This window comes from Trichechus manatus, unplaced genomic scaffold, assembly GCF_000243295.1.
Source record: "Trichechus manatus latirostris isolate Lorelei unplaced genomic scaffold, TriManLat1.0 scaffold00072, whole genome shotgun sequence".
NCBI lineage: Eukaryota > Metazoa > Chordata > Mammalia > Sirenia > Trichechidae > Trichechus > Trichechus manatus.
This window is the reverse complement of record NW_004444008.1, coordinates 3,634,325-3,647,456: the sequence shown is the minus strand read 5'-3', so window position 1 is coordinate 3,647,456 and position 13,132 is coordinate 3,634,325. Positions and strand designations below refer to the sequence as shown.

The following is a 13,132-nucleotide window of genomic DNA, read 5'->3' as shown; positions in this document are numbered from 1 at the left end:
AAGGAGAATGGAAGGAATTGCAAGACAGGAAACAACGAAGATTGCTTTGCTGGTGTGTTAAGTCACACGTGCATACAGCAGTCAGTCCCTGAAGCGAGATCCTTGTCTTTGTTCGTCACTGTTGGTTGCTGTCCGGGCTGCCCCGGCTCGTGGCCACCGTATGTGGAACGGAAGCGAACGGTACCCAGTCCTGCACCACCGTCACCGTCTTTGATGTTTGGAGTCCGTTCTTGTCACGGTGGTGTCGGTCCGTCTCTTTGAAGGTCTCCGTCGTTTTTGCTGACCCTCTCCTTTCTCTTGTGTTTGCAGTATAATCTGAAAACCGAAACAGCCCCTCTGGTTGTTGTTGTTTCTACCACGGGCACCGGGGACCCGCCGGACACGGCCCGCAGGTTTGTTAAGGAAATACACGACAAGACGCTGCCGGCTGGTTTCTTCGCCCACCTGCGGTATGGACTGCTGGGTAATGAACCTTCTGTCTGTCCTACGAGCTCTGTTACTGGCTGTAACGCGGGGGCCTGGGAGCTTCTTTAAAACCATGAAACAGACTTCTACGGGGTTTTTTTTATTTTTTTAAATACAAGTATTTAAAACATTAATAAATACGTACATAAGTGTAAACAGGTGCTGTCTGGTGTGAACGCCCTCCCCATCTCCTCCCCACAGGAGCGTCTCCTCCCCGCAGGAGCATCTCCTTCCTGCAGGAGCATCTCCTTCCTGCGGGAGCATCTCCACGGAGCCCCTGTAGTTGCATCCGTAACCAGGGGTGCACGTCAGGTTCCATTGTAAAACGTGCAAACCTCCTAACACAGCTTCCCCGAGGGAGGAAGCCTGCCTACCCATTCTCTGTAAAAGGCTCCCAGGGGATGCTGATCCCTTCCCTCCTCTGAGAATCATCCCCCAGGAGAGTGGTTTCAGTCCTGGCTGCACATGGCAATCGTCTGAGGGAGTGTTTAGTAAACACCATTACTGGGCCACACCTGCGGGAATTCTGACTCGGTTGTTCTAGGGTAGGGCGCAGGCATCAGTATCTTTAAAAATTCCCAGGTGACTCTAACAGGCAGTCCGGGTTACGGACTACTGGCCTCAGCTCTGTGAAGTGTAGTTTAAAATGTGAAGATAAAGGATCTGAAGGATGAGCACAGCAAGACAGGCTCCAGAGAGAGAATTCGGGGTCCGTGTTCCTCGCTTGAGACCCGTAGTATTCATTTTGGAAGATTTTTTTTTTTTCCCTGGGAGTCGCTAGCCAGGATGGATTTTGCTTTAATAAATTGTTGGTGGGAAATTGGAGATTCAAGACCCTGCTCTGGATCTATCATGTCTAACATGCTCAAGAGAGTATTTCATAGCTTTTTTCTTTTTTTTTTTTTTTTAACTCAGGCTTTTAATAATAGGCAAAGGGTTATATGAAAAATGTTTACTAAAATAAATAGAATATAAAATTATATTTGTGTGTATGTTAAGGTCAGACCCTACTAAAAATGTGATGATGGAATAATAGAAGTTAACATTGGTTGTATTTCAATAGATTCTTAAATTTATACTCTTCCTTTATTTTCTAATCACTGTTTTCAACAGTTAACACGTTACTTTGAAAATTCCTCAAAACATTATGAAAAAGAAAAGACTGTAGCCTAGCCAACTGTTCTCGTCAATCTAAAGCACAAATATGGATCCACCAATCTCTCACCCTGCTCTTACCAGGGAAGAATGTGGAGATAACAATTGAAAAATGAAACTTTTAATTTTAAAATTCAAACCAGATACGAAAAGAAGTTAGTCCGTTTTCTCACCAGGAGGCATACAAGCTGTTCATCGTTTACCCAGCACAGAAACATTTGCAGCAAGCGCTGTTTGTCCTCCAGACATACTCCATGTGAGGATCAGCAAACCCTTTCTGTAAAGGGCCAGATAGGAAATATTTATGGCTTTGCAAGCCATGTGGTCTCCATCACAGCTACTCACCTCTGCTTTTGTAGCTCAAAGGCAGTCAAAAACAACACATTAACAAATGGATGTGACTGTGTTCCAATAAAACTTTGCTTACAGAAGCAGGTAGCGGTGGGAGTTGGCCCACAGCCTGGTGTGTGCAGACCCCTGCTCTGGATCAGTGAAGTCTACAAACACAGGTGTCAAGTTTTTAAACCCACCTAATACTTTTTTAAGACTTGTATTTTCACACACAGATTCATGGAAATGAAAGAGTGAAATAGGTTTCTTTTAATATTAAGTGGTCAAATTATTTGTTTTGTTTCTGTATGTCTGGTGCTTTTACACAGTAAAACAGAAGATAATTGTCTATATGCTTAGTATTAATCAAGGAAAAATTAATAAACTGTGACACTATACAGGATCTCTTCCTTTATGAATAAGGGCATAGAATATAATTGTTTTAAACGTCCAGCTCTTCTTTATATCTTTAAAGGTGGTGGTTATTGTTGGGTGCTGTCTAACTGGTTCTTTAAAGGTTCATATGGACTAATCATTTATTTGGGCTCTTTAGGTCTGGGTGACTCAGAATATACCTACTTCTGTAATGGGGGAAAAATAATTGATCGACGACTTCAGGAACTTGGCGCCCGACATTTCTATGACACGGGACATGCAGACGACTGTGTAGGGTAAGTGCGATCTCCTTTTCTGCTCTGCTTGTCCCAGTCCACCCTGATTTAGTCCTGACATCGGGGAGTTTTGAAACGTGTTGGGCGTCAGCTTACCACTGAAACTTCCATCTTGAAAGTCATATTTGTGTTTTGTTAACTTTTTTGGCTTTAGGACCCAAGGTCAGCCAGACTTCCCTGTTTTGGTGATTTTCTTCTGTTCCTGAGTGTGCTTCATCGTCAGTATCTGTTAGTGGGAAGAAGGAAGAGTGATGTCTCTGTATTTTGGAGTGTGCCTCTCAGTGTGGCATTTTCTTTAGGAGATTTACTGCAGTCACTCAGGAAATTCAGCAGTGTGCACGCGTGCTTCTCTGTGTGCACATGTGTCTTCTCGTGGAGGGCGTCCTGTCCCACCACTGCTGACATGACACACGGGCTGCCGTGTGCTGACCGGGGCGCTCTTCCCGGCTCACGCTTCTTCTGCCTGAGTTTCCATTCGCCACCTCGCCAACCACACCTACAGTTTCTGTTTTCGTGATTTTTATTTATTTTTGTTCTTACAGCTTAGCATTTCGCCCTGTGTGCTACCTTTTAAATCCCCTTAGCAGGCTAGTGCAGATGTCTTACAGGCATTGTCCCATAACCTGTTCTGTCATTTGCCCTTAGTATCTGTCTTAGCCAGATAACGGCACACACTGGGTTCTTTCTACTATGCATGTATTAAATGCGCGTTCACACACTGAGGCCGTCTCTGTGAATTATGACAGATTCAGCTATTGTCTTACTTTCCTGCGTGTTAGAACTTTACACCTGGTGTGTCGGAGACACCTGTGATCCTCCCCTAAGCTCGTACCTGGGGTCCCCCTCATCCCCCGTTGTCTGCAGCTGTGATGCTGTGGCCACTCCCACACCCGCCGCACAGGTCGTCTCGTCCTTCCCTCTCGTGCTCCCTTTCACTTCACCTGCCGCGCAGGTGGTCTCGCCCTTCCCTCGCGTGCTCCCTTTCACTTCACCTGCCGCGCAGGTGGTCTCGCCCTTCCCTCGCGTGCTCCCTTTCACTTCACCCGCCGCGCGGGTCGTCTCGCCCTTCTCTCGCGTGCTCCTTTCACTTCACCCGCCGCGCGGGTCGTCTCGTCCTTCCCTCGCGTGCTCCCTTCACTTTTGTCCCTTCATGGGGCTTTTCTTGTCCGATCCTGTTGACATGAAGTGTTTGTGGTCTCGTAGCGGTTGTGTTTCCGTACTAACTCCTCCTAACCCATTGGCCTGTCAGTCACTCAGTCCTCGCTCTGCTTCTCTTCAGAGGCTCTCGGTGGCCCAGCTCGTGTGTGGATAAGCAGTACAGTTCTTGGATGTGTACTTCAGCAGCCGGCACATCTTAATGTTTCTACCTAATGACTTAAGATTTTTGCTTTTCTAACACTAAAGTATCTTCAAGAAGACACCCTCGCCCAGTGTATCACCACGTAGGGTTAAGAATGCAGACTCTGGAATCCCAGTGCCTGGTTTCAAACCCTTGGTCCTCCACGCACTGACTGGGACACCTTGGCCGGATTCTATAAACTGTGTGTGTCGGTCCTCTGCCAATAGACTGTGGTAGTACACACCGCGTAAGGTTCAGGGAGGCTTAGGGGACTCAGTACCTGTTCTCCCCTTAGAACATGCCTCTCATACAGTGAGCCCTCCATGGACGTTAGCTGTCTCTGTGGTTACACATACCGTCATCCTAGTGGTGAGGTGGTGTTTTAAATAGCCATCGTAATGGAATCCATGACTATAAATTTGCCTTCCCAAAGGCTCCTCAGAGATAGAGGAGAGGTAGAACCAAGTTTTGAGCCATACATATACTGCGTGACCCCTAGCGAGTACAGTGAAACTGTAGCAGGAGTCGTGCTAAGATGAAGGTTGGTGAGTCGGCTAGGTGAACATAGAGTGCGGGTGATCGATGTGATTGTCGTTTGTGGTATTTAGAGGAACCTTGACTTTTGGTTAAGTTCTGTTAGCCACATCAGCATTTACTATGCCTGTTTAAAAGTATAAGTTCTTAAACACAGAGTTTTAAAATCTTTAAGAGTATAACTATTTTAGAAAACGAAGACGAACTTGTGTTTCTGTTGCCCCATTCCTGAAACGTCTTTGTTTCTGTTTTCTGATGTTTCTATGTGCATGGTTTTTTACAGCGACAGTACTAATAACGTTCTGTTTCTTTCTTTCTTTCCTTTCTTTACCTAACTGTTCATCAGTGTTTCTGTATTCTGAATAGCTTCACACCTGGTATTAACCGCTGAATAGCACCTGTCAGATGGGCAGACTGCCGTTAGCCGTTCTGGAGAACTTAGCTGTTTTGCTTCTTGTCTCTTCTGTTCAACAATCCAGTTTGGAGCTTGTGGTTGAGCCGTGGATTGATGGACTCTGGGCCGCCCTCACAAAGCACTTCACATCGAGGCGAGGGAAGGAAGACGTGGGTGGAGCCCCCATAGTGGCAGCCAACGCCTCATTGAGGACAGACCCTGTGAAGCCAGCAGTTTCACACATTGAATCACAAATCGAGCTTCTGCGATTAGACGATTCGGGAGGGAGGGATTCTCAGGCTTCGGGACAAGACACAGTGAACGGTGGTCAGACAGGTGCCCTGATCGAAGACTTTGAGCCCTCACTCATCTGCTCAGGACCCCCACTCTCACGGGCCTCCCTCAGTATCCCCGCTCTGCCCCCCGAGTACTTGAAGGTGCGTCTGCAGGAGCCGCTTGCCCAGGTAAGCAGTTGTGCTTCATACTATTCAGTGATGTCTTACCGCAAATATTTGTTCTGTGTTTGTTACTACCTTGGAAACCCTGGTGGCATAGTGGTTAAGAGCTTGGCTGCTAACCAGAAGGTCAGCAGTTTGAATCCACCAGGTGCTCCTTGGAAACCCTCTGGGGCGGTTCTACTCTGTCCTATAGGACATGGGTATTTGTGCTGTTTTTGTTACTGCATTTACGGTAGAGTTCAGCAAAGGACAGCATGCGGCCACGTTTTTGTAAATAAAGTTTTATTGAACGTAGCCACGTCCATATGTTTATGTGTTGTCGATGTCTGCTTTCGTGCTGACGCCGGCGTAGTTGAGCAGTTGTCACTGAGACTGTGTAGCTGGTAAAACCTACGGTGTTTGGTTCTCCAGTGTCCCAGCGGCTAGTGCCCCCCCTTCCCCGGGTACAGCACCCCACCTCCTGGTGCCGGGCCCTTGTCCCCGTGGGTCTGCTCGGTGTGGTGTTCTCAGCACCAGCCAGGCGGTGGTCAGCTCCAGCCCCCGCTTCAGCACCGTCCTCCTCCCACGCTGACACTGACCGTCGCGGGCTAGGTTCCCAGGGTCAGAGGGGGCTTTTCTAGGGCATCCTCCTGGGGTCCTCTGCTGAACTGCAATGTAGCCTCTCGGCAGAGGCTTCTGACGGCCCCCGGGGTCTCTATCCCGGGACGGCCCTTCAGACCCAGCCCTTCAGTCTCACCCTGAGTGGGGCCAAGGGGCTGGGACTTCAGAGTCATTGACCAGTCATGGACGTGGCTGCCTCTGAGAGGAGGCGTGGCCTGACAGCACTGGGGGATCACAGGGGTGACTGACAGCAGGGCCTTCTTCTGGCTGCACCCCAGCAGCCCCTGCTGAGAGCAGGCTGGATGGTGCATATTGGTGCCTTTTGGACCCCAGCACTCAGTTCGACATCCCCCCAGCTTCCCCATATACCAAGGTATACCAGCCATCCAGGATAAATCCACTGGCACTTTCTAAATGTTGTGTTCTATCTGTAAACTCTGGAGCAACGAGTTAGGAAAGGGTGTGATGCCAGTACCAAGGCCTGCGTCTCTGCGTTCTGTGCTGTCCGTTCAGGAGTCATAGCCACAGGCTGCCGTTTAAACCTAAATAAACGAGTCGACAGCTCAGCTCCTCCTCCGCACTCGCTGTGGTGCGAGGCTCAGTAGCCACGTGAGGCTGGTAGCTCTTGTATTGGACAGCGCAGAGGCGGGGCATTTCTCTACTGCACAGCCCTGCCTGGCACCACGGGAGTCCCCTGGGCCACCCGCACAGACACATTCCAGCCTTGTCAACCCTGTCATCGCTTCTGGGGTCGCCTTCCTGAGACATTTGCAAGCGTGCTGTTTCCGTCCACCTGCTTTCCTAGGAGGACTAGGAAACGCTCTTGTCTGACAGTCACAGTGTGCATTTCAGAACTCCAGAGTCTGACGGACAAGGAGTCAGAAATACAGACGAGCTTCTCTTCTGGAAGAGTGGGATGTGGTTTTTAAATGATGTCTGCGGTCAGAAAGGAGTGCTTACACGACCAGGAGGCTTTGCAAGATCGCATAGAGAAGTCCCCAAGTAAAAGAATGGTATGGCTGAAAATTGCATTTAGTTATATTTTATCGCGTTCTTTTCCAGGAGGAAAGCCGACCGTCTGTGACTTCAGTGGATTCAGTCTTTCAAGTTCCAATCTCAAAGGCAGTTCAGCTTACTACCAACGATGCCGTAAAAACCACTCTGCTGCTGGAACTGGACATTTCGGTGAGTTACAGCATTGATTGCTTGGCCCAGTTAGAGCCTCAAGACCCCGCAGAGGGCTGTGCGTGCCGTTACACAGGCTCAGGGGGAGAGGCCCGCTGCCTCTGGACCCGGCCTTCCATCCCGCCTCACCCTGTTCCTGCTCCACCTCAGCGGAGCCTTTGAAGAACAGTGGAGTCAGAGCAGGAGTTCACACCTAAGCGGCCAGCGACAGTCACGTCGTAGAAGGTTAATTTTACAGAGCGGTAGCTCTCCGACTCCTGTGACAATTTGGGAAACAGTATAGACCCTTTCTCCCGGAAAATGATGATGTGTGAAGCATGTCTCCTGCAGCTTTGGGGGGCTGTGCCCTCCCGCTCTGAACTCACCCACCCCCACCAGAACCCACTGACCTCAGGTTAAGAACTGAATGATAATCCCAAATCCTCGGGGCGTGAGAGCAGCTTCAGGGTCACGTTTTGGGGAGGCCCTGGGAGACTGCCTGAGTTTGCTTTCTGAAAGTCAACACATGGGGGTGGCTAAAGTGAGCTTCCTGCTAGCAGGAGAGAGCTGTGGCAGGCGTCTGAACTGGGTGGTTGGACCCACCTGCTATGGCAGAGTCCCGGATTTCCTTTCAACGCGTGAGTAATCTGTGCTGTCAGATCCTTGTACTACGTAGCCCAACCCTTTTGTTTTTTGTTCTTGTGCTGTACATCTTTGTCAGAGGGAGGCAGGGCCTGCCAGTTGCTGCGTCTGTCGGGGTCACAGGTCCCTTTCCAGGACCCTGGTCTGTGTCCGCGGCCAGAGCCGCCCCAGGACCTGAAGCCGGTGGACACCATGAATAGACGCGACGGGAACAACTCGGCTCCAGCCATGTCTGCTTGTAACAAGCCAGATCGTGTGACATTTCATGCCCATTAAGGAAAAATAACATGTCTCCTCCCTGCCCTCCCCCTCCCCAAAAGGGAAGGAGTGAAGTGAGGGGGAGGAAATTGAAAACCAAAGTAGATGGCCGGGGGTATAGAGAGACCTTTAAGTGGGTCACCAGAAACACTCCTTCCTCAGGCCCCTGCTCTGGGAAAATGCTGAAGGTCTTCGTTTTCCTTCTGTAAACACTCAGTTTTAGAAAGTATTGATACGTGCAGTACTGGATACCTCCTAGTAAAAGTAGGCTCGTGTGTTGGTTCGCTATATTTGTTCCTTTGGTTTTTGCGCTTAGAGTGATTCTGTGTCTGAGTTCATGTATTGAAATGGTCATATAGTGTTTGCACTTGGAGTGATTCTATGAGTTCATGTATTGAAATGGTCATATAGTGTTTGCAGTTGGGGTGATTCTGTGTCTGAGTTCATGTATTAAAATGGTCATGTAGTGTTTGCACTTGGAGTGATTCTGTGTCTGAGTTCATGTATTGAAATGGTCATGTAGTGTTTGCACTTGGAGTGATTTTGTGTCTGAGTTCATGTATTGAAATGGTCATGTAGTGTTTGCACTTGGAGTGATTCTGTGTCTGAGTTCATGTATTGAAATGGTCATGTAGTGTTTGCAGTTGGAGTGATTCTGTGTCTGAGTTCACGTATTGAAATGGTCATGTAGTGTTTGCACTTGGAGTGATTCTGTGTCTGAGTTCACGTATTGAAATGGTCATGTAGTGTTTGCAGTTGGAGTGATTCTGTGTCTGAGTTCATGTATTGAAATGGTCATATAGCATTTGCACTTGGAGTGATTCTATGTCTGAGTTCATGTATTGAAATGGTCATATAGCGAGCTGCGTTTTTCTGGTTTTGTTTTCACCTCACAACTTAAATCTTTGGTCACCCTCTCTCATTGGGCTTCTTCCCTAGAAAACAGACTTCTCCTGCCAGCCTGGAGATGCCTTCCACGTGGTCTGTCCGAACAGCGAGGAGGAGGTCCAGAGCCTGCTCCAGAGGCTGCAGCTCACACACCAGAGAGAACACCGCATCCTCCTGGAGATTAAGGAGAACACACGGAAGAAGGGTACAGCCTGAGGGTGTTGCTTCACTTCCTAGGGGCCCTCGGGCCCGTGGATTGGAGCTCATAGGCAAGAGGGCCCCCCACCTCCCTTTGGAGGCCCCGTCAGACGCCCACTGTGCAGCGCAGGCCAGGGCAAAAGCGCTTGCTAATGGTTCACGTGTTAACTTTTGTATTAAAAACACACCAAACTCATTGCCATTGAGTTGATTCTGACTCATAGTGACCCTGTTGGGACAGTGTAGAACTTCCCCATAGGGTTTCCAAGGAGTGGCTGGTGGATTCGAACTGCTGACCTTTTGTTAACAGCCATAGCCCTTAACCACGGTGCCACCAGGGCTCTGTGGAAAATTAACTTTTGCATTAATTGCGCTAAATAAGGTAGTGGCTTTTCTACTTATTAGATATTATTGAACATAAAAAATTAATGTGTCTCTGTATAGTCTTTCGGAAGCAATAGCCTGGAACCATTTTTTAAAAAATTGTTTTCCTGTTACATTTAATTCTCGTAGAACATTTATTAATGCCTGTTGATTGTGTATTATTTGATTTTTCCATAATTATTATTTTTTTAATCTAAATACACATTAATTTCTTGAATCTTAAGTTCTTTTGGTTCTCATGTTCTTTTCAAGATTAACATATCATAAAATCTAATGGAACATTGCCATCTTCTGGCATTTTGTCCCTTGGTTTGAGATCGTTCTTTCTTTTGTGTGGCATGCCTGGATTTGGTAGCCATGGCTAATATAATAATGCTTTTGAATTTGCAATTTATCTTTTGTAGGGTGGGCTTCGCTGCTGCATTCATTTTGAGGAAATAGTTTGGCTGAATAAACGTTACCACAAATCGTGTTGCGCTCTGATAGTATAGTACGGTATAGTGTTAGAGTCAATTGTGTTTTTAGGAATGCAGAGCGTGTTATTCTTCATTTTCTTACGCTGTGACCCTTTCCCCTGTCTTCACCTGGACAGGAGCAGCGTTGCCTCCGCACATCCCTGAGAGCTGCTCTCTGCAGTCCATCCTCACCTGGTGCCTGGAAATACGAGCAGTCCCGAAAAAGGTATCTTTCTTCTTCAGGTGGCTGTTGGAGAATAGGTGACGTTCTGTGTAGGATTCTCTCAGCAGGCCTAGGAACTGCCCTTCGGAGCCTTGTAAAGTATGTTTTCACAGCATGTGTTCACAACTAGTCCCAGGGCATCTGGTATCTTTTTAACTGTCACGGGCAAATATTTTTGTGTTGTGCGTCCATTGAGATGTTTGTATTTTTTACTGAAACGAGGTTTCTGTACGTGGACTGTTTAGTCTTCCTTCAGTAGACATTGACTTGATAGAGCACAGCACACGGCGAAGAGGGTGACCCCCGACTCGTGTTAACGGCTACGGATCACGTGTGTGCGTGTGTGTGTGTCTGTGTGTGTCTGTGTGTATCTGTGTGTCTGTGTGTGTGTGTGTGTGTGTGTGTGTGTGTGTGTGTGTGTTCATCTCATTGATGACAGGAGGCTTGTAAGAGCTTGAAGGCTTTTGGGAGGTCTCTTGATGTTTCTGTGAGTTAGGGGATGGAAGGGTCCACCAGATGTCAGTGTTGCCCAAGGAGCTGTGTCAAACGGCGCGTACGACTGCCTTCTCTCACCGCGTCCCTCACGCGGGTTTGCGTGGGCGGCCCTCCGGGCTGCACTTGGGTGGTTTGTGTTGTCAGTGGGCACAGACTGTGCTGTCATTGGGCTGCCTGTCCCCAGGGAAGCTTTTCTTCTCTCTCTTATTAATCTCTTGTTTATTGCATTTGTCTCACGTGACGTGGTAAGCAAACCACTTAGGAAGCGCAGCCTGAAATAGAGTTTGAGTAAATTTAGAATTCACTGTGATGAGCACTACCCGATTACATGGGTTAAATTCGTAACTTTAGTTCAACTCTACCATTTAAAAAGAATTTTGTAAATCTATCGCTATTTCCTGACTACAAAAGTAATATGCTCATTGTAAAAGAAGTTACAGGTACAGAAATATGTAACTCAGAAAGCGAAAATCCTTTCCAATCAAACCCTCAGAGTTAATACTTAAATTTTGTCTTGCTGAGAAAAATAGTGGGTCCTATACTACATGTGCTGTTCTGTGAGTTACCTTTTCCCCGTAAAAAGCAGTCAGGAGCTCTGTATAGCCTTGCCTGGAAAGGTACTGGGGATAATTAAGGGGTACTACATGCAGCCCTGGCGGCGCAGTGGCAAAGAGCTCGGCTGCTAACCAAAAGGTCGGCAGTTCGAATCCACCAGCCACTTCCTGGAAACCCTATGGGGCAGTTCTGCTCTGTCTTGTAGGGTCACTGTGAGTCGGAGTCAACTCTGTGGCAATGGGTTTGGTCTGGTTTGTGTGTTACTTTATTAATTGGGGTGTTTCCAATATTTCACTAAAAAAGAAACATCTAGGTGAACATCCTCATTCTGTGTTCATCTTTGCACACTTGTTTCAAGTTTTTATATCATAAGTTCTTTGAAATAAACTTACTATTTAACAAATATTTATCATTCACATCTTAGTAAATGTCAGCTTGCTTTTCCAAAAGGGGCACTGTTTCCTGATTTAGTGCCATAAAGCTTCCATAGTTCAAACAGTGAAAAATATTTTAAAGGATTTTTAATTGCCGCTAGAGTCCCTGGGTGACAAACAGTTAACATGCTCAGCTGTTAACTGAAAGGTTGGTGGTTTGAGTCCACCCAGAGGTGCCTTGGGGGAAATGCCTAATGATCTGCTTCCGAAAAATCAACCATTGAAGACCCTGTGGAGCACAGTTCTACCCTACCACACATGGGGCCACCATGAGTTGAAGTCTACTTGACGACAACTGGTTTTTTATAACTGCCTCTATTGACTTTAGAATTTGTGGTACTAGGTGTTGTTGATAAGCTCTTTATTAACTTACAAAAGATCTATGCAGAAATTTGGGACATTGGTGCTTCCAACAGCATTTTACTGAGTTCTTGTTCTTTGTTCAACACTGTGTTCTGCACACATTTCATCTGTTAGTTTCTGGATCTTTTAGGCAGTGAGTCTTACACGAGGCTGTTGGAAGTCTATTTCTCTACTAACCCGTTGCTGTCCGGTTGATTCCGACCCATAACGATGCGATAGGACAGAGTAGAACTGCCCCGTAGGGTTTCCAAGGAGCTACTGGTGGATTCAAACTGCTGACCTTTTGGTTAGCAGCCAAGCTCTTAACCACGGCACCACCAGGCCTCCATTTCCCTGCTAAACCAAAACCCAAACCCCTTGTCGTCGAGTCGATTCCCACTCGTAGCGACCATCTAGGACAGAGTAGAACTCCACCACAGAGTTGCCAAGAAGCCACTGGTGGATTTGAACTGCAGACCTTCTGGTGAGCAGCCAAGCTCTTTAAGCACTGCGCCACTGGGGCTTCCGGGAGGCCCAGAACAGCGATCTCGTCTGCCCTGTTCATGGCACACCGTGCTCGAGCTGTGGCTTAAAAATGAGCCGTGCCTGTTAGTGTTTCAAATAAAACTTGATGCCAACAACTAGCTCAAGTGTTTGTCTCTAAAGAACCCTTGAGTAATGAGAGTAACGTGTGTCATGTAACGAATAAGCTTGCTGTTGTGTTAAAACCAGAAATTCTGATGAGCAGGTTTGGGCTTTTGCCCAGGACTTTGGATGTGATCCGTGCTTGGAGACTTGGGATTCAGGGGTTTGTTGTTTGCTTGTTTGTGTTCTCCCCTTTTCCATAACGGGTCTGCAGTACCTGAGACTCCACCAACAGGAGGGCTCGTGATGTTCCTGGCCGCCTGCCTCCTTATCCTCTGTCCCACGTACTCACCTCACTGCAGCCTCATTGAATTACACGGGATCCCAAGCACCCTGCTTTGCCTGCCCCCGTGCCTCGTGTGGACTCCACCACCTGTTTACAGTTCTGGCTTCCTCGTTTCACGGGGCAGCGTTCAGCTCAGGCTTGCTGTCCGGGAAGCCCCTGACACGCTGCTGTGCCCCTGTGGTGGCCGTCAGCCCACTGCACGCTGTTACTGTGGATT

At 47.7% G+C, this 13,132-nt stretch overlaps 1 protein-coding gene across 1 annotated transcript in view; it reads left to right on the top strand.

The window, feature by feature from the left end:
• Positions 1-13,132, top strand: part of MTRR (5-methyltetrahydrofolate-homocysteine methyltransferase reductase) — a 32,591-nt gene that overhangs the window by 5,817 nt on the left and 13,642 nt on the right. Inside the window, exons 2-7 of the mRNA XM_004380269.2 lie at positions 310-463; positions 2,504-2,621; positions 4,974-5,352; positions 7,009-7,131; positions 8,950-9,103; positions 10,073-10,161. Coding sequence (XP_004380326.2) covers positions 310-463; positions 2,504-2,621; positions 4,974-5,352; positions 7,009-7,131; positions 8,950-9,103; positions 10,073-10,161 — 1,017 coding nt within the window. The remainder of the gene's footprint in view (positions 1-309; positions 464-2,503; positions 2,622-4,973; positions 5,353-7,008; positions 7,132-8,949; positions 9,104-10,072; positions 10,162-13,132) is intronic.